We start from the raw sequence: 20,754 nt of genomic DNA on the forward strand, positions 1-20,754 counted from the left end.
AATAAAGGATTACTCATACATGTGAGAATGAACCAACACAACACAGCTCTGGGTATGTTTTTGGTGAGGTAACGTCATTCTAGCATGTCTAAAAGTTCACAAGTCAATTTTGTGTAAAAGAAAATGTATTGTTAAAAAAAAAGAAAAGAAACAAGTGCTCTATCCTTTTCTGGTGGTGCATCTGCCTAGAATGTTCCTCAGTATGGTATTAAGCATGTCTCTTTTGCATTTATTTGATTATTACTGATATTACTTTTCAAAATACCTTGAATATTTACTCTTTTCTGTGTTTTCCTCTCCACAGATCTGACCTTTAACTTGGCATCACTTGCTTTTCTTCATGGAGAAACATAGTGTAGTACATTTTTGGCAAGGTGATAATAAGGTAGAGTAGCCCCCATCACCAGAATAGTTGTACTGTTACTTTTAATAATGCCTTTTGAAAAAGCAAAACCTGATTTAAATCTTGTAATACAAGTAATACTTAATCCATCCTATAATATATTTGCTTGAATTTCTTAAAACAAAACAACACCTGTCTGCTGTAATGATCAGGAGAGGCACTCCTAAAATACTGACACCTTTTCAACTTCATTGAAAAAGCAATTATGTACTATGAAAAACATCATTATCACCTTATAAACATGAAAATACACAATTACGTTCCCCTGATAACACAATTACTGTTTTTACTTTTGTGACGACTTTTATTGTGACTTTTTCTGACTTCTTTTTTCTGTTTTCTGCACTTTGAGTTGAGGTGCTGTCATAACCACTGAATTCAACACTACTCATTTGTTGACAGTTCTTCTGATGCTAATAAAGAAAAAAAAAAAAAAGAGAAAGAAACAAACATTGTCTGTGTAGGAGCAATTTGCTTATTTAGTTTATTCTAAAATGTGTTTATTTTTGTTTGTCAATTAGTGTACTAATTTAGTTTTGTTAATTTACATGTTTTTGCTATGTTAATTTGTTAATTTGTTTAGTCTAAATTGGTATTATTTATGTTTATTGCCTTTTCTGTTTTTGGTTTAATCTGGATCACCTCTGAGATAAAAGAGGGTGGTACACGTAGACCAGAGCGACCTGAGTGGGCCTATGGTTTTTTACCAGTGAACAGGAGAGGCAGCAACAGTAGGCCTTAATCATGTATTCTTGTTCTTTGCCTAAAAGCTGGAAATAAAATAAAAGCTTGGAAATACAGCTCTGGTCATTGATATTGATTAGTTTTTTCTGTCACTGCGTAAACCACAAACCCATGGTGTCCAAAAGCAATTATTTGAGTTATGGTAAGTTTTGTTCATTTCTTTGACAAATAGTCAGTACAGTCTGAGAAATGTTGATGGATTCATAATTATTGATAAAGTGTTAGGCCTGCAGTTTACTTCTTTAAGCCAAATATAATTTACTACAATCAAAATATTTCAACCCTCTTGTAGAAGATAAGAGCAAAAGAACAAACATTGGCACATTTTCAGAATGGAAATAATAGATTTTTTGTCAGTTAAAAAACAAATTCTCACTATGGTCTATCCATTTATACTTCTAAATAATAAATGAGATGTTTGATGGCACAAGAGTGGCAGGTCTGTTGGCATTGATTGGCAGCCATGTTTCTGACACTCAGCCTGAGGGCAGCTGTAGCCATTGTGCTGCTGGAGAATTGTGTAAAACCATTACATTACATTATTTAATAGGAGACTGTGATACTTCACATTTTTGGTGCAGGCAAATTATTATTATTATTATTTTTAATCAATATATTACATATACCAGAAATTATAGTTTGAAGCTCACAAAATGTTTTTCATCATTTATCATAGAAAAGTAACCTATTTTTGTTTATGTCAGTAATTTATTAAATATTTATTATGCTCTGGTTGAATTTGCCTCCAGTTGCCTCCATGACTTTATTAAAGGGCCTTTAAAACTCAGGCATTATTCACATTATTGACACTTATTATTACTTATAGCCATTTGAATAGAAAGGCAATAGTTCAAACTGAGCCTATTGGAATAGGATTTTCTGCAAACCAGTCGCTCACAAAGCAGGCATTCAGCTAATCCATTCTATTAATTACCAATACTATAGTACCACCCTGGGGCTGTACAGCACCCTCATCCCCATAACATTGACGAGCTAAACGCCAATCAATCACTCAATGCCAATGCTCCAATTAAGTACAGTACATTATTTCCTGTGTGGTAAAAGGCTCAAATGTTTCCTCTTCTCCGACATACTTATAAAAATAACATCTTATGATCTTTGGAGCTGTTGTGGGAGTTTTGTGCTCTCTCTTTCTCTCTCTCTCTCTTACTTTCTCTCTCTGTAACAGGGTTGCCATGGAAACAGCGCCCATCAAGCTACGATTTCGCGATGTACTTCTCGATACAAGAAAGGCAGTAATGAACAAGCAGCGTCCCCACCTTTCCTCTCTCCTCTCCTCTCATCCCACCCCCCTCCCTCCTTCCTGTACGTTTTCTATGTGCTTCATATGTGATTTAAGATGGCGCAGGTTCGTGGGTGTATCAATCTATACAGACATAAAAGTGAGGCAGATGCTTGATATAGCTGAGAGTGTGTAGTGGAGATGTGTATTGGAAAACTGTGGTCAATATGTTTTACTTAATGCTCACAATGTTGCAGTCATATCCCCAGCCTTTAAATAAATCCCAGTATAATTAGACAAAGCGCAAAGCTGTGGGCAAAGGGCGAGGAGGAGAACACAGGAGAGGAGACTGTGAATTACAAAGATGACGTGGGTGATATAAAGCATCTTATTGCAGGATTTGGGGAAAACTGTACGTAGAGCTAGAAGTGTAAATGAAATGGAGAGTCAAAGAAACATATAAGGGACAAATAAAGGTGTGTCTGTTTCCATACTGAGAACATTAACAAGTGGCCAGAGACCACAGCCAAGGCGTTAATTGTATCTTGTGATGGAAAAGATGATGCTATTTACTTAATTTTTATACAAGTAACAATTTTAAGAAAACACATTAAAGCATTGTGTCCCAAAGACTCGGTCATGACCCTCTGGTGGGTCGTAAGAGATTTTTTTTTTTTTGGGTTGCCTCGTCATGATCTGCATGTAGGTCTGCAATATACAGTTCTGACACTGACACTCTCCTCCTGCACCCAGACTAGAACGAACTACAAAAACGCAGACAGGTTCACCCATCTCATTAGAAATGTTGAAATGCTCAGACATGTTTTGTATAATTTCTAATCTTTTTGTAATTATTTTATTGACTATTTTGTTCCAATATTACTGGTTCAATTGAATGCTGAAAAGAAAAATACATGGGCTATATTTAATGTCCAAATAGGCGACTTATGGATCCTTTTACTGCTGCTTCAATGTTGAAGTTTTTCATTGTTTAAAACTTGAGTAATACTAATTTTTCAGAGAGACACTCAGTCAACAATAAAATATCCTCATTAATGTTCAATAATGGTTAGAACCAACTTGTGATTTATGAATAATGTTTTTTGACTTGGGTCATGAAGGTTTGTGACTTCCCCCCAAAAAGTTTTTGAAGTCCATATTATGCTATTCACTGAGCTATGTTATAATCTTGTTTCCTCATCAAAAACATAGAAGTTGTGTTTTGTTTCATCCACACATAACACACAAACCCTGTATATTTAGGGTATATTCTTTCCACAAACAGAAAATTCTCTTGTGATGTCATGTGGTAATACAGGAAGTGCTCCACTGTGTTTTTAAATTCCATACACATTCACCAGAATCATCTGTACTGATCCAAAGGTAAAATGAAGCTGTTAACTTGAAAAATACACATCTAAAAGGTTGCAGCAGTCAATTTTGCATAATATAGGACCTTTAAAGATGAACTATGTAACTTTCCAAGATTTTCCACCTTCTCTCTGTGTTATTGCTTTAATTGGAATGTTCCACAGTATGGCATTAAACATATATATCCCGTATGTATTCAGTTACAGGTGTTTATACATTTGACAAATTGGCAAACATTCAATACAATCTCCTTGGAGATAGATTAGTAGATGCTATTCTGTGGAACATTCTAGGCAAAGAAAAAACATAAAGGTGTACCCTACACCAAAAAACCAAGTGCATGTAGAGCACCTTAAAATATTCAGCATGGAAGACTGAAGTAGGCCAATATTTCTTTTTTATCCTTAAAGTTTTTTGTTGATTTGTTTTGGTTTCAGTTTCACTGTGTGCATCGATCAGTATCTCGAACATGGTGCTGTCTAATAAAACAGTGAATATAATAGGCCTCCCAGAATAGCACTTCTCCTGTTGATACTGATGGCTGTTTAGTGCATTGTCTTTGGTGTACAAAGAAGATACTAATACTAATGAAAAAGTTGAGCGAGAGAGCAATACTTTTTCATACTAATTATCCTAAAGATTGACTGTTTGAACTTCATTCTCCATAATTATACTAATGTGGTGTCCTTGGGCAAGACACTTAATACATGTCCTCAGAGTCTATGGCATTAGTGCAAGAATGTTGTGTGTTTTTGGTCAGGGAGGTAGTTGGTTTATGTGTGTCGTGTCCGAGTCGGCCTGCTCCAGAAAGAAAGAGCTGCAGCAGTGGGTTGCCTTATAAATCTAATCAATGCTTAATAAGATCATCATTAAATCAGGTATAAGAATACAGGCTTCAGCGCTGACCAGTCTGTGTTACTCAAGCAAACTCACTCACTGTAATGTATCGCTGATCCTCTAATATGTTATTTGCTCATCAAAAACATTCCTGGATGTGTGTTTTCTTTCATTCACATATTAAATAGAATTATTATTTAGACTCATTTGGATAATTTCAGCAGTTTCTCTACTGTACAAAAGGTAAAAGGTAACTACAAACATGAAAACTCCTCTTCATGACATCATGAGAAAGAATAGAGTATTTTGAGCTTTGGAGATCTAGACAAACTAATAATAAAGTGTTACTCAAAAGTGTGAATGAAACAAAAGCAACGCCAGGTGTGTTTTTGAGGAAGTAACAACATTCTAACAAGGCTAAAAGCTCACCAGAGTAAATTTTGTGTAATATAGGACCTTTAAACATTGCCTTAAAGGTGCACTATGTCTATTTTTAGTGAGGGTCTGACATGTGGGGTACCCCAGGGGTCAATCTTGGGCCTCCTGTTATTCAATCTATACATGTTGCTGTTAGGCCAGTTATTACGCAGCAATAATGTGTCCTACCACAACTATGCAGACAACACTCAGATCTATGTCTCACTGCAGCAGGGACTATGGACCAGTGGACTCACTCTGCCACTGCATCTGACAGATCAGAGTGTGGATGCAAAACAACTTTCCCCAGCTAAACTCAGACAAGACAGAAGTCATAGTCTATGTTTATATCATGACGGTCTGAACAGAAGATGCAAAAGTGGCGTCGCATCTTCACTTTTTATTCCGCGTTTAGACAAGTGTTTTTGAGAGGAAATCTGCATGCATATGGTGACGCAAAAGTGTGTGGAATACGATTGGATATGCATGCCAGGTGGCTAGGTGGTGATGTATGTGATGCAAACGTGTATGCGATGTGAGCAGATTTGACCAGAGTTTTGCATCTTGGGCAGTGTAGAAGGAAACTTTTCCACTCTAGCCCTAAAAACTATGTCACCGTCTATCACATATTTTGTTGTTTTTACTCGCAAGCGTTCTCATGTAAACAGGCTCATAGTCTAGACAAAGGGACAGTGTCAGCAATCACCTTCAGTCTCTCTCTCTAAAACCTTCAAATCAGGCAAGAAATCTCGGGGTAATAATGGACTCAGACTTGAATTTTCACAGCTACATCAAATCAATAACATCAGCAGCCTTTTACCATTGAAAAAACAGCAAAAAAATCTAACATTTACTGTCTAAAGCAGACTTGGAGAGACTTATCCATGTGTTTGTCTCCAGTAGGTTAGATTACTGTAATGGTCTGCTCACTGGTCTTTCCAAACGAACTATGAGACACTGCAGAACATCCAGAACGCTGCCGTTCGGGTCCTGACTCGAACCAGGAAGTACGAGCACATGTCCTGTGCTCAGGTCTCTGCACTGGCTTCCTGTGGCTGAGAGACTTTAAAGTGGCTCTGCTTGTGCACAAGTCTCTCCATGGCCGAGCACCAAAGTACATCTGTGACATGTTAGTGTCATATGAACCATCTCACACGCTGAGGAGCTCAGGGACTGGCCTCCTGCTGGTGCCCAGAGTCAGGACTAAACATGGGGAGTCAGCGTTTCAGATTCATGCAGCTAAAACCTGGAACAGTCTTCCTGAAGATGGGACACAGGCCTGTACTTTGACACTGTTTAAATCCAGGCTCAGAACAGTTCCGTTTAGCTGTGCATACGACTGAAAGGTTTTCATTTTTCATTCTGCACTTTTCTCTCTCATTCAAGCTCTCTCTCTTTTTAATTTTATGATGAATATTTATGTTTTGATTTGTTTGTATTGTGATTTTAATGCATTTCTCATTCTGTAAAGCACTTTGAATTACTTTGTGTATGCATTTTGGTTTGCCTTGCCACTGTAAGAATCCATAATTTCAAGGTAGTCTTTATAAAATCAAAACACATACATGAATAAATGCAAGACAGGAGAAGCAATAGCATTTCCATGGAGACAAGAAAGCGATGGACTTCCAGAAAAGTCTCATAGTGTCCCTTTAACAGAGTAAAAAATGTTGGTGTGGAGCATTTGTGACATGGGGCATTGATTTGGCTGAAATGGGATCTACAGTGTGGGAAAAGCCCTGGCAGCACGACATGGAGAGTCCCAGGACACTGCCAGGACCAGACTTATAAACTCTAAGTGTGTGTGACAGGAGCAAACCAAACAGACAGGGAGAGGCTGGGATCACCAACACAGAGAGACAGAGGAGAGAGAGGGGGATGAAGAGAGAGGAAGAGAGAGGGAGACAGAGGAGAGGAGATAGGGGAAGGTGAAATTTGAAAGAAGATGAGGAAAGGGGGGTGAGTGAGAAGAAAGAGAAAAAAGAAGAAGGAGGAGAGAGAGGGAGGTAGAGGAGGGAGAGAAAGGGAAGAAGGGGATGGAGAGGGGAGGAGAGAAAAGGAAACGGTGGAGGGAGATACAGGAGAGCAAAAAAGGAAGGTGTGAGTGGGAAGAAGATGGGGAAGGGGGGGATAGGAGAAAGAAAGAAGAGAAGGAGGAGGAAAGAGCTAAGGGTAGAAAGAGGGAGAGAGAGGAGGGTGAGAGAGGAAGGAGAGAAAGAGAGACAGAGGAGGGAGAGAGAGATAAGAAGGGCGTGAGAAAGGAGGGAGGAGAGGGAGAGAAGGGGGGTAAAATAGAGCGACGGAAAAAGATGGGAAGGGAGGTGGGTGAGAGAGGAGAAATGGGAGTAGAGAGAGGGAGAGAGAGGAGGGGGAGAGAGAAGAGGGAGAATGGAGGGAGGGAGGGGAAGGAGAATGAAAGAGAGAGGGGAGGGAGCTTAAAGGAGTGAGGAAAGAGGAGAGAGAGGGAGACAGAGGAGGGAGAGAGGGGAGAAAGCGAGGGAGGAGGATAGAGAGCAGGGTGTAGAAAGAGGGAGGGAGAGCTGAGGGAGAGAGAAGGAAGAAGAAGGGTAGATATCAGAGAGACGAGGAAGAAGGGGAGAAAGAGGGTGGGGAAGAGAGGGAGAAAGAAAAGGGAGGGGGAGGGATGGAGAGAAAGAAAGGGAAGAGAGGAGGCACAGAAAGAAAGAGAGAGAGAGTGAGGAAGGGAGTGAGGGTTGGAAGGAGAGACAGAGGAGGAAAAAAGAAGAAGAGAAGTGGACACATAGTGCACATAGTGTAGTCTATGACAGCATGGGACAAGTGCGACACATGAGCCCTCCCCTCTTTTAGGTGGATCTATATTCAGTTATGCAAATGCAGTGTCACCTCGGAGCAGGTCATCCGGAGGTGTGAGGGCGGGGGGAGCACTAGGAGGGGGCAGATAGTGCGGAAAAGTCTCTGGAAGTGAACAAAGGTGTCATAATATAGTAGAGTATGACCTTGGTCTCATTAATGTATTTCTATTCCATTTATGTTCCAATGAAAGATGTTGATAATATGAGATTGTAGTAGATTGTAGTACGTAACTTTTGTGATGAGGAGTCTGCCACTTGCTTGTCTCCATGGAGCTTAGGGGTGTGCAAAAATATTGAAATATCGATATATCATATAGTTTAATTGCACGATACCATATCAGTATCGTGGGCTGCTGTAACGATATATCACCAAGAGTATTTTTGGTATATTTTGCTGAATTATTTTGAGAATAAGCTACAGTTTTGTTGCTTGTTTAGATGAAGGAAACTCATTTATGCAATGCATTCGACATTTTCACTGTTTTGAGTAAAATGGGAGTGTTTCATATTCACTTTTCTTTACTTAGTGATTTAATTAAGACTTTAAGTATCACAGCCATGAGTTAGCCTTTTTTTTTTATTACTGAACCGTAGTGAATACATTTGAAATATATCGTATCAAATTGTACTGAATAGAAAGTGCACTATGTTGAGACATGTATTGTATCGTGGCCTATGTATTGTGATATGTATGGTATCGTGGCCTATGTATCAAGACATGTATTGTATCGTGGCCTATGTATCAAGATATGTATCGTATCATGGCCTATGTATTGAGGAATGTATTGTATCGTGGCCTATGTATCGAGGTATGTATCGTATCTTATCGTGGCCTGTGTATCGAGGTATGTATTGTATCGGTAACATCTTAATAATACCTAGCCTTAATGAAGATGTCATAACTTTGTCTTGAATCTTCTACAGTATGAAACATGTTGCATTTATTGAAGTAAAGCAGTTATAATTGCTCAAAAATACTTTGAAATCCATGCATTCTTAGTGTAAGTGGGGTTGCCAGTCCACAGATTAGACCTTCATTGTCACCTGCTTTTCTTCATTGAAATGTTTAATGCGATACTGTAGAACATTCCAGGCAAAGTCGAAGTTCAGAAAAGCAACATGGTGTAGCTTTAAAGGTCCTATATTATGAAAAGTTGAAAAGTTGTTACCTTCTCAAAAACTTATTTTTGTTTTGTGTTTTATTTCATTCACACATGTTTGAGTAATCCTTTATTATTAGTCTGTCTACATCTCTAAAACATAAAATGCTCTGTTCCTCCTTGTGATGTCATGAGGCAGTAGTTTTCAAGTTAACAGGTTCCCTTTACCTTTAGCTGAGTAGAGATTGGCTGAAATTATCCAAATGATTCTAGTGAAAGTGCATGAAGTTTAAACTCACAGACACAGTGGAGAACTTCCTGTCTCACCATAAGGTGGAACAGAGTGTTTTCTGTTTGAGAAGAGTGTTAAACATGTGTGAATGAAACAGACCAAAACTGCTATGTTTTTGATAAGGAAACAACATTATGACACAGATCCAAAAATAGCATGATATGAGCCCTTTAAGCTGAAACATGAAAAAAACTCGAAATAATTGTATGTAAATTATGATGACTGAGTAAGACTTTTTGAGCTATTCATATGATTAATAAGTAAAGAAGGCAGTATTATTTATTTTCCATTAATTCTATAATATAAATAATATAAATATGGTTCATGTTTAACTTCTTTCTGAAGCTTTTCTGTCTTTATTTAGTCCCAGAGGCAGTGACCTACATAAATCCACATATCAAAATATCATTGATTACTGGGAAAACTTACAAATTCTTCGCACAGATCATAAATAAAAAGCCACTGAACAACATGTACTGTACATTGGTAATCTGCCAATAGTGTACTTCAGGGACTATAATCTCAAAGGAAAGTATTAAAACATGAAAGATTTTAGTTTCTTATCGTCACCAGGCAGACGACATAGATCTAACTTTCCACACTAAATATTCATTAGGTGTAATTGTAGGATTATTGTGCACACCGCTGGAAATATGAATGGATTTTAAGTGGGGGAATTATTCACAGTACTTCGCAATCAGACTTCAGGAGGTTTCACTGATCACTGGAGTACAGAGGAAATACAGAGACTGGTTACATCACCACTGAGGGAATACAAGATAATGAGTGAGTTTGTGAGAAACGAGGAGGCTCTGGAGCAGTGAAATACTGTGCACTTAAAAATGATGTAGTCAAAATAAGGGCCGAAATATATGGGATGATAAAAGTGTTCACCGTAAAGTGCCCGTATTACACTATTTTCTGATCTATGTTGTCATCAAAAACATACCTGGAGGCATGTTTGTTTTATTCATAAATGTTTAACACACAAACTCTGAGCTCTTCTCTCAAACACTCTGTTCCAACTTGTAATGTCATGTGGTGATACAAGAAGTGCTCCACTGTGTTTTTAAACTCCACACACCTTCACTAGAATCATTTGGATTGTTTCAAATCTGGAATTGTTGCTGATCTAAAGGTAAAAAGTAGCTGTTAACTTGAAAACCACTTCATGACATCACAAGGAGGAACTGAGCATTTTGAGCTTTGGAGATGTAGACAGACTAATAATAAATGGTTTCCCAAACATGTGTGAATGAAACGAAATACAACAGGTCTGTTATTGATGAGATAATATTCTAACATGGCTAAAAATTCACAATTTTGCATAATGTTTAAGGACCTTTAAACTGTGTGTATGTTTTTTTAGGTGTTTAGATGTATTTTAAAATCTGGTGTGAATCTTTCTATTTCAAATTTTTTATGTATTAAAAAAAAAAAAAACTGTAGCTCCTCTGTAACAACTACAAGAAGCAGTGTGGAAGCTGAGCAGGCAACATGTGTGAGAGGTTTGTTACATAAATACAAAGATTTCAATTTTGCATTTTCCCTGAGTGTAGCCGTCCCATTTCAAGGCTGAATAATTTTAATAAAATCTTATGTACAAATTCTAATATTTCTTTCTTCTTTTCTCTTCAGGAGTATTAGAGGAATATTACCCAAGTATTGTCATTATAACTTTTTGACTTAATATGCATATAATTAATAAGTTAAGAAGACAATATTATTTATCTTTCATTCATTAGAGCCACCCTGAGCATATGTTACAGTTTTCCACTAGAGCTGTAGCCCTTTAGTCAGCTGATGGTGTCTTTGTCAACCAAAATCTTTATTTTATTATTACTTTATTTATCTCATTAGTCAACAAATTATTTTATATAGATTAAAACAGTTTATGAGACAACAGCAAAAAGGAGAAGTTAGTATGTGAGGTAGCTGCAGATTTGTTTTGAATATAAAAGTGTCTCTATATAACTTGTTGCATTGTTTCCTTGTACATTAATAGCTGGTGTAGTTGTAGTTTTGTGAGTGCAGTTTGGGTCAGATATATAGCGATACGTAATAGTTTTGTAGGCAAGTCTTTGATCCCAAACTACTTCTCGGGAAAATAAGAGCTGAAATGATGAAGCATTATTATTTTTGAGTTGATTTAGTTTGATCGGAGGACTAGAATATGATGTGCATAAAACATAAAGACATACATTTGTGATATAGGTCATATCTGGGAGCGGTGTGGACGGCTTTACAGGCCAGAGGAGCTGTCTGCATTTAACATGTGGAATCTGATAAGGTGACAGGCCTGTAAAATGCTGTGTGTGCGCCAATACTGAAAAGCACATAATGTTGGAGAGCGCCTGAATGCACCGCGCCTCTGCTCTTTTTACCCATGAGCCTTTGCTGCTGCTTCAGGATTCATTCTTAGAAACTCAAGCCCACAAAAACAAACCATCGCCGTGGCCAAGGCTCATCCGCGTGCATTTCACAGTTAAGCAAGGCGTCAGGGAGAGAGACCTAGAAAGACATGGAGGGAGAGGGAAGAGAGAGAGAGGCAGAGCTAGGGGATGGAGGAGGTGTGACATGCTTTACAATGAGATCATTAACCTTGGGAAGAGGCCTCTGCTGCATAAATATCCCTCACAGAAGAGACAAGCATGAACAGAAACGCATGTATGAGGCTAAATCTGGATCTTATTCAATTTCCTCCATGAATTAACTGTACAATACACAGCAGCGGTTCTCAAACAGCAGTGCAAGTACCACATGTGGTTCATGGACATGTTATAACAATGAGTCCAGCATTTCAAGATACTTTCAGAGGAAGTTGCTCCAGTTTTAGTTTTACATTATGTAATCTCAACTAAATCAAAAAGAGATTTGAGTTGGAGCAGTTATCAAATCACAAAGGCTGCTGTTTGTTAGATAGTAGAAAGTCCTGTGCAAAAAGTAAATCTTACAACCCTAGTTTTAGTGTTTCATATGCACAGTCAATTACTTCTAAGCAGAGGTGAGACCAAGTTGTTGTTTTGCAAGTCTCAAGTAAGTATCAAGTCTTTGACCTCAAGTCTGAGTCAAGTCCCTAGTCAAATACAGGCAAATCCAAGTCAAGTCTCGAGTCACTGGCCCATAAGTCCAAGTCAAGTCCAAGTCGTCTGCTTTGAGCTTTAAGTAATTTCAGGTCTTTAAACCAAAGAACCAAATATAGCTTAGATTTTTTCAATTTATATAAACTTTAAACTAAATTGTACTTAAACAAAGTCATAGTATATTTATATATGAGTATTTATAGATTATATAAGAGTTGTAGAAATGTAAATTTTTCCTTTTTAAATGTCTTGACAAGATCTTAGTGTATCATTACGGTCAGAATAGAAAGAATTCAGATTTAAAAATGCTCAAATCTTCTCAAGTCAGGCCACAAGTCCGAGTCAAGTCCCATGTTATTGACCTTCAAGTCCAAGTCGAGTCCCAAGTCTTAGTCCATTTTATCAAGTCAAGTCTCAAGTCCTAAAAATAGTGACTCAAGTCTGACTCGAGCCCAAGTCACGACTTACCAGTCCCCACCTCTGCTGCTAAGGTTATAGACTGTATATATAAATGGATTAGCTAAACAGGAAGTGAGCATGGGCGTCAGTAGTGGTTGCATTTCCCTTTTCACGACTGAAAAACTGTCACCCCTCTGTCTGTAACTACAGCCCTCAGGTTCGTCATTTTGACTTTAAAATGTTGGTTTGAACACGCGCTACATAATCCTGGGGTTTTATTTCACTATTTTGATCCGAAATTAGGATATGAAAATGAATACCCGAGAAATCCAACACCTGCTTTCCCCGAGGTCAGTCTTTCTAGTGTTTGCAACAAGATGATTGACAGCCTCGTTGCTAAGCGCCCGCCCTTTGACAAACCAACAGTGCGGGTGGAAAGGGGGCGTTATCTTCAACAGCCTTGCTTCTGACTGGTTCTCCGATTTTGCGCTTGGATTTCCAAATAGGGTCCCTGGTTGCAGAATAGAAAGTACAACTGCCGGCCTCGATGAGCTTCATTTGGTTGCTATGGGCGACGTTGCACTCCTTTAGTCTTCATCTTTATACAGAATATGGATTAATATTAAAATCTCGCTAATTACTTTTGCACACACAACTGTAGCACTCACAGCAAGAGGGTAATGAGTTCAACTCCTGGGCTGTACTATGATGCAATGAAAAAAAAAAAAAGAATTAGAAGAATTTTATCATAGGCTATTTATTAATCAATGAGTCAGTTATAAATATTCAGTCATTTGTATGTCAGTTTTGTTAACAATTATTTACAGAGCAGTTAAACAGTCCCTTTGGCAAATACAGTATCTAAAGTCACACAGATAAATAAAACTGAAAACAAAGCATCATGGGAAACTGTAACATAAAAACCCTTTGTATCAGTAGCCAAGAAGCAATGCAATATTTTGTCAATTAGTACATAAATATATAATATGTTTTAATCCTTATATTAGTAGTCCTGTTTGATTAATATTGTAAGTATATTTCATCCGAGAACATTATAAAAATCTGGAAGACATTGATCCAGTGGTAAATTCAAGTCATAAATAGGTTTAAGACCAATCTGGTAAATATAAAAGAGCTTGTTTTAGCACAAATGCCTGAGCCCACACGGGACATTCAAGTATAAAAGTGATATGTGAAATGTTACTAAGAATAGCTCATATCTGCTGCTGCTGATGCTGCTGTGTGGGTTTATGTAACTGGAACAATGGCTTGTCAATATCCAAGGAAATGAAAAACACTGTCATATTTTTATACTGTTAAATGTTTACCCAATTATCATTTTGAAGCACAGAACTTTAGTTATTATTAATGAAGTTTGTTGCATAGCATACTCACAGCTTATGAACTTGACACTGTTTTCTTTGCATTTCAGTCAGCATAAAGTTGGATTTTGTTTACATTTTCACAAAGATAGCTTACTTATACAAATCAGGTAGCTGTTAGTGTAGCTGTTTTAACGTAACAAGAGTTAAAGATGCAGTACCTGACTTTTTAAAGTTCATTTGAAATAGTTTGCAGTGGTCCAAACTTTTCCTTTATTTTTCTAGCGCGTTCCGGACAATCCTAATTACTCACTGCAAGTTTATAAGCGTGTTTCACACCTTTTTTCAGTGTTTCAAAAGCGATAAAACACTTCCATTTTCATTTTGACCTCAAGAGCTGCTGTTAAAATATATGTGTACTGGCGCAAGACATATTTAACTTTTTAACATGAAAAAATCTGGTACAGTATCTTTAATTTATCTGTACAGTAATCAAACCAGTAAACAATGCACTTCTTCATATGTCCTATATTCTATACAAATGCTACAAAAGAAAATATTAATAACTTAGTGTAAACATGTGAAACTTAGGTTGCTTGGAGTACCTTGGTCAGTTTAATACTTCATGCAGCTTCACCCAATCATTTAAACAAAAGCTTATACACTAACATGCGAAAAATCATGACAAGTTTTTCCTGTTCATCAAGGCCCCAAATTGAAATTTAAAAATAAAAAACAAACAAACTATGGGAACATTATCAATAGATAAGTAGTTGTTTGTAAAATTCAGATTGAGTCATATAATGAATGCTTCTTGCCTGGATAAATGACGAGTTAGGAACTACATCTGTCAGACAAGCAAATACCTACCTAATAAAATGAAGAATGATAAACAAAAAAAAGAGCTTTGGAGAAAAAAAAAACAACCACAACGAATAAATAAAACTATAATAAAAAACGTATTTTATGGTAGTAGTGTAAACCTTTACCTTCAGTACCATGGTTGGCCAAAAGTAAAAAGAACAGTTCCATCTTAGAATTGGAAAAAGTTCCTACAGCTCCTGAACTAGTCGTGATGTGTCCTCTTTTCCCTCTGTTCAAAGCAGGTCACTCCCGTCGTAGACCACGGGCCTGTCGACACTCAGGTGGTACAGCACTTTCTTTGAGATGAACCTGATTAACACAAATCAGATCAAGAGTTAGTTTTGAATGTCAAGGACAGTCTAAAAATAGCTCATCGCAAAAACGAATATCTGAATTACCTTCAGGATTAATACAGAATATTAATCTGAACATGAGTCGTTTTGGTGAGTCAATATTCAACTACTTGATAGACCTAGACTTTTCAGAATACAACACTTCATCTTTTCCTCAGTGGCAAGCGCCCTGACATAGAGCTGATATGTATCTCCACAGACTGACCTGGAGAAGGAGTTGTCAAAGATGAGGGTGTATTCCCCTGGGTGGCGCACTTTCAGCTCTCCCTGGATGGTCTCTTTATGTGAATTGCAGCGGGTCAGTGGGATCAGGACCTGAGCAGAGACGATGACGGACATTTTGGTGAAGACAGGTATTGAAAGCAGAAGAAGACCTTTGAAGCTAGTGACTGTCTGCCCTGTTGTACCGGCACAGTGTCGGGGCTCTCTTAGGACAAATTCATGGGTGCTTTTATTTAAGTAAATTACATGGGAATAGCCTGTTTTTTTCTTTTGCACTTCCATTCAGAATAGTGGGCACTGTTCAAAGAGTTGCTTTGGCAGTAGAATAAATGGAACAAAGGAATACAAAAAAAAAACCTATCTATGTCTACATATTAAGTTGAATGAGAAAATTTTGGTTTAACACAGATCTATTATGAATCAAATGTACTGTGAACCTATATTTGTAACCTAAATAATTCAAAATAATGGTGACTTTTGATCTGCGCTCTGGATGTTCATTGGTCCATGGCATATTGACCTTAGCTTGTTCCAGCGGCGTGTCAGGACTCTCTCTGTACACCACACTAAAGGAGATGCTCTTAGGCTCTGAGGTGAAGGTCCAGGAGACAGTGGGGCCTGCACTGCTCACACTGAGGGGGAGGCTGCTGTAACAACTGGATTTAATGAAGAGCTCGCGGTAACTGTCCCCGAACGAAGCGATGTCATCCAGAGAGAATGGGATGCATACTCTGCAGCACAGGACAAAAAGATAGATGGATTTAAATTACCAGTTTTTTCATTCTAATTGTATACCGGAAGTGTTCAAGGTCAAGCAAACATATAAGGCAACTATATTAAGCTGCATCGCAAACATTGTCCCATTGTGTTAACTAGGCTCAATCAACAAGTTTCTTTTTGATTTTGACATTCTGTTGGTTAAAGGTACATGATTTTTCTTGAAGCCTAATCCTGATTTGACATAATTAATATTATTTAACAGTGACTGGTTAAATTCACCTGTCTCTCAGAATCTGAGGCTGGCCAATAGAAGAATTTGATAGGTAAAACTGTTTGAACTTTAGAATGACATTATCACTAAATCACAAAAAAATCACTGAATCATAACATGACGATATGTCTCTGTAATCGCTTAGTCATACAGGTAGGATCCATAGCATGTTGGTCTACACCCCACTTGTCAGCATACAAAGTCTACTGTACTACATTTGCTTAATTTATTTCATCAACACATAAATACATTTGATAATTCTCAAAACTGCTTGCTTCCAAACCAAGAATCCATCTATGATGTATGTTTAGAGAAACAGTCAGTGTTGCACAACTTTCATGTTTCACTTCTTAAGTCAAGATTTAGACTGAACTTGACAAGAAAGGTCAAGGTCTCCCTCTCTTTGTGTGTTGCACTCACGTGAGCTCTCCAGATTTGAGCAGGCCAATCTCTGCATCCTGGACCGTTGCACTGAAGTCCTCTGGGTCTTCTGAGGTCAAGTCTCCTGCACTGGCACTGCTGTTTCTGGAAAAGCATTTTGAAAAGCATATTTGTATTACTATATTATATTAAGAAGAATCCATAATTGCTCAATACTATTCAAATACATGTGTATACAAGTCAATGTCTAAAAGTGCCACAAATAAAAATTATATATACATGTGTTAGGCCTGGAATAACTTTTCTTACAATATCGCCTATTTCAATTACGAAAAATTCAATATTTTTTTAAAGGTGTACTATGTAATTTATCAGCTTGTCTCCATGGAGATGTTACTGCTTTGCTTGGAATGTTCTACAGAATCATGGCATTAAATTTATTTTAACTCCATGGAGCTCCATGGAGTTTAGTGGTGTCAGAAACTGAGACACCACTACGCCAAGCTACAGGCCATCACGCTCATAGTAAAACTGCATGCTTTACAGGGTATTTTTAAGCAATAAAAACACCTGTAGTTGAATAAATGTAAGACAGATAGATTTAATGCCATACTGGAACATTCTAAGCAAAACAATGACAAAAGAAAAAAACAATACAACAAAATAACTTATAATTGAAATTATTGTATTATAATGCGTCCTCTGTACGTAAATCATATCATTAAACAGTACGGGGAATAGGTTTAGGATTATGACAGAAGCGATTTAAAGATAAACGTATTTTTAAGACCTCATAACTACAAACTGATTTTAATGGATTTTGATGATCAATGACCAATGTGAGAGGAGACAAAAGAGCAAGTGAATAAAATAAATAATGGACTGTCTGCACAAATCGCATTAGGAGACAACATGGATGATCAAGATTTATTCTCAATACAGAGCCTTGTACAACTGCCACTAAATAAATAGGAAAAATACTGTTGAGGTCTGATAAATGGTGCTGGATGTGTCATACTGCAGTTAGGGGGGCTGTTGCGTTTGGTGTGATACTTACAGTTCTGCTGCCCCCTGCTGGCCATGTGTGGAGGAGCAGGCTGTTAGGAATGAGTCACTGTCGTAGACTCCACTCACTTCCTCCTCTGTGATGATGTCAAACACTCCATCGTCCTGTTTCTCTGCAGGTTCAGCTCCTGTGGACATTAATAACAGTCTCAGTATCTACAACAGTTCATTCATTGGAGACTTCAGAATTTAGGCAGGATAGACCTAAGACTAGTTAAGATCTCAGTTGACTTAAATGGTCCTTTATTATTGGATTTATCTGATATTAGCCCTCATTTTATTCAATATTTTAAATAACACATAAAGAAGTTGGATAATGTGAAACATACTAGTGCGTTATAAAATAAAATCACAAATAACTGATCAAAAACAGTTGGTTTTAAATGAGTGCTCATAATTTTGCTGAAGGTTGCACTATATAACATTTTTGGTAAAGGAGGGTTCGCTACATGCTCGTCTCCATGGTAATGCTTTGAGTGTTACAGAGTATGGCATTAAATATATCTTGAAAAAGACACACAGGGGAGACCAGCAGGCCATGTTACAGGCAATATCTGTGGAGAGGCATTCCTGCTCACAGTGGGAATGGAAGCATTTTCAGCAATGAAAACACCTTTAATTCAATAAATTACATAGTGCACCTTTTTACATATATTAAGTCCTGTCTTTAAGTCAAGTTATGGATAAAAATGTTGGTCTGTAGTCTGTAGTTAGTTTGCAAGTCACTACTTTAAAGCCCAAAGTCCAGTCTTGTCTCATAGTAGTCCTCACCGGTCACCAGGCTAGTGGCGGCTCTTCCTGCCTGTAGAAGTCGACTGAGAGGTGTTGCTGGAGTGCTGCTGTAGTTCACGGGTTCTTCCTGCGGGTGGCGCTCTATCACTGCACTGTGCTGGTTGTAACAGTCCAGGCAGCAGCGCTCTTTGGGGCCGCCCTGCTGGGTGCTGACAGAGTTGCTGCAGCAGTAGTAGCAGAAGGGACGCCCACACAATCTGCCACACAGCAAGAGGTCAGGCACAGTCAGAGAGGCACGGTGCATTTATATAACACCAATAAATGAATTCAATAGAGCGAGATTGTAAAGTAAGGCTTTTTGTAGAACAGGAACAATGTAATCCTATAGAAATATGCTAATCTACAGTAACATGTTCAGAATCTTACTTCTGAGCATGTGAACTTGCAGTGTCCTTGGACATAAATAATAGAAAATAACCAAATTCTCTTAGAACTTAGTTCAAACTTCTAAATAAGCCTGAATAAGCCTGAGCACTACACAAAACACTTTTAAATAGTTTTTGTTCATGTTAATGATCATAAAACCATGTTCTTGATTGAATGATTAAACACAGCATAGAGTGTGTTTACATATAATTGAAGTTGCACCTGCTGTTTTCTCCATTACCAAAAGTATTTGTCCTCAAGGTCATTTTTTTTTTTAGCTCTCTTTCCTTTTTTCTACTGTTATCTCTTTTCATGTCAGTAAACACTAAGATAATTTTTCATCTGATTTAGCATCACTGTCCATATGCATTTAAAGTAGCTGAAGAAAGCACACTTCTACACCACGGCTCTGCACTTCATAGACATAAGCCTACAGGTTCGGACTGAGAGTCTGAACACTCACCAATCAATTAAAACTTTTATCACAACTGACGGTCAAATGTGGTTACATCTATTAGGCAAGTCGACATAAAATTATACTATAAGTACATTAAGCTTTTGAAACCCATATTAAGAGCTGACTTGTGTTTGCTTAAAACCAGCTCACTCACATCAGGGCATTAACTACAGTAATACTGTCCCATGTACAGTAAATGTTACAGCATCAATGACCAGTTTTCATTAAAACACTGCATAACCTTACAGTCAGTCCCATCTTTACAGTAAGTAAAAGTTCTCCTTTAAAACATCCACTCAGACTGTAACTAAACTTCTCATCTGTGTACCGCGCTCTAATCTCGCCTGACGTGTGTACTTTCACTATGTTAATCTGCATCTCCCCTGTGTATTCGGTGTCTCTGCGGCCGCACTAATTTGAATTGGACACAGCTTTGTGCTTGATGAGGACAAGGGCAGAGTTGGCGTGTCCCGTGACTGACCTGCATGTGTACTTTCGGAGCCAGAAGCTGAACGGGCTGAGACAGGAGATGCAGTGGTTGACGTCCCGCTCGGTTTCCTCGTCCCGAAGTTTCTGCTCAAACTCCAGGGCATCTGACTTCTGCCACAGCGCGTCCTTCTCCCTGTAGGACACAAAAACTGTATGAATATTTACAGTAGAAAGACTAACGCTTTGACAGGGAGCGGCTGCTGTGGTCAGGTGGTCCAAAGATGAACCCAGTTTAAGAGCAGATGGGGTGACTTGGGTTATGTAGTGTTTTGTAGTGTTAAACCTTACTACATTACCTTTTAGTAGGAAAGATTACAAGGTCAAATGTCAAGAGGTCATTGTTTCAAAAATAATGAGGCGCACTGTGTAACTTGCCTGTCTCCATGTTGAAAGTTTTGCCGGGCATGTTCCACAATATGGCATTAAACGTATCCATCTCCGAGGAGAGGGGTGCACAGTAAGCATTTTACTGTATTTTTAAATTAATAAAAACAGGCTAAAAAGAATCGCAAATGCTATTCTGAGGGAAATTTGTCAATAGACACAAAAAGTAGTGGATTTCATATGAGAAAAGTTACACAGTGAACCTTTAATACATTATAATTCACTTTTTGGCAGTATGTATTTTGTCTACATTCTATTAAATCATGGCATTAATGTAATCTCATGTATCTAATTTTGTGACTATACATTCACTCCTACCTCGGTGGGCTTTTAAAATATATATAT

At 37.9% G+C, this 20,754-nt stretch overlaps 1 protein-coding gene across 2 annotated transcripts in view; it reads right to left on the reverse strand.

The window, feature by feature from the left end:
• Positions 1-20,754, reverse strand: part of fyco1b (FYVE and coiled-coil domain autophagy adaptor 1b) — a 79,366-nt gene that overhangs the window by 45,834 nt on the left and 12,778 nt on the right. Inside the window, exons 13-19 of one of the 2 annotated variants that reach the window (XM_055152108.1) lie at positions 20,018-20,158; positions 18,693-18,910; positions 17,914-18,049; positions 16,896-17,000; positions 16,005-16,215; positions 15,468-15,577; positions 15,102-15,218 (exon numbers count right to left, since the gene is read on the reverse strand). In XM_055152108.1, coding sequence (XP_055008083.1) covers positions 15,143-15,218; positions 15,468-15,577; positions 16,005-16,215; positions 16,896-17,000; positions 17,914-18,049; positions 18,693-18,910; positions 20,018-20,158 — 997 coding nt within the window. In that variant the 3' untranslated portion in view covers positions 15,102-15,142. Of the gene's footprint in view, positions 1-13,529; positions 15,219-15,467; positions 15,578-16,004; positions 16,216-16,895; positions 17,001-17,913; positions 18,050-18,692; positions 18,911-20,017; positions 20,159-20,754 lie in introns of those variants that run through there. The other variant, XM_055152107.1, reaches the window with a different exon arrangement.

The sequence above is a fragment of the Boleophthalmus pectinirostris genome, unplaced genomic scaffold (assembly GCF_026225935.1).
Source record: "Boleophthalmus pectinirostris isolate CB_2022bp ecotype Guang Dong unplaced genomic scaffold, ASM2622593v1 HiC_scaffold_16, whole genome shotgun sequence".
Lineage (NCBI taxonomy): Eukaryota > Metazoa > Chordata > Actinopteri > Gobiiformes > Gobiidae > Boleophthalmus > Boleophthalmus pectinirostris.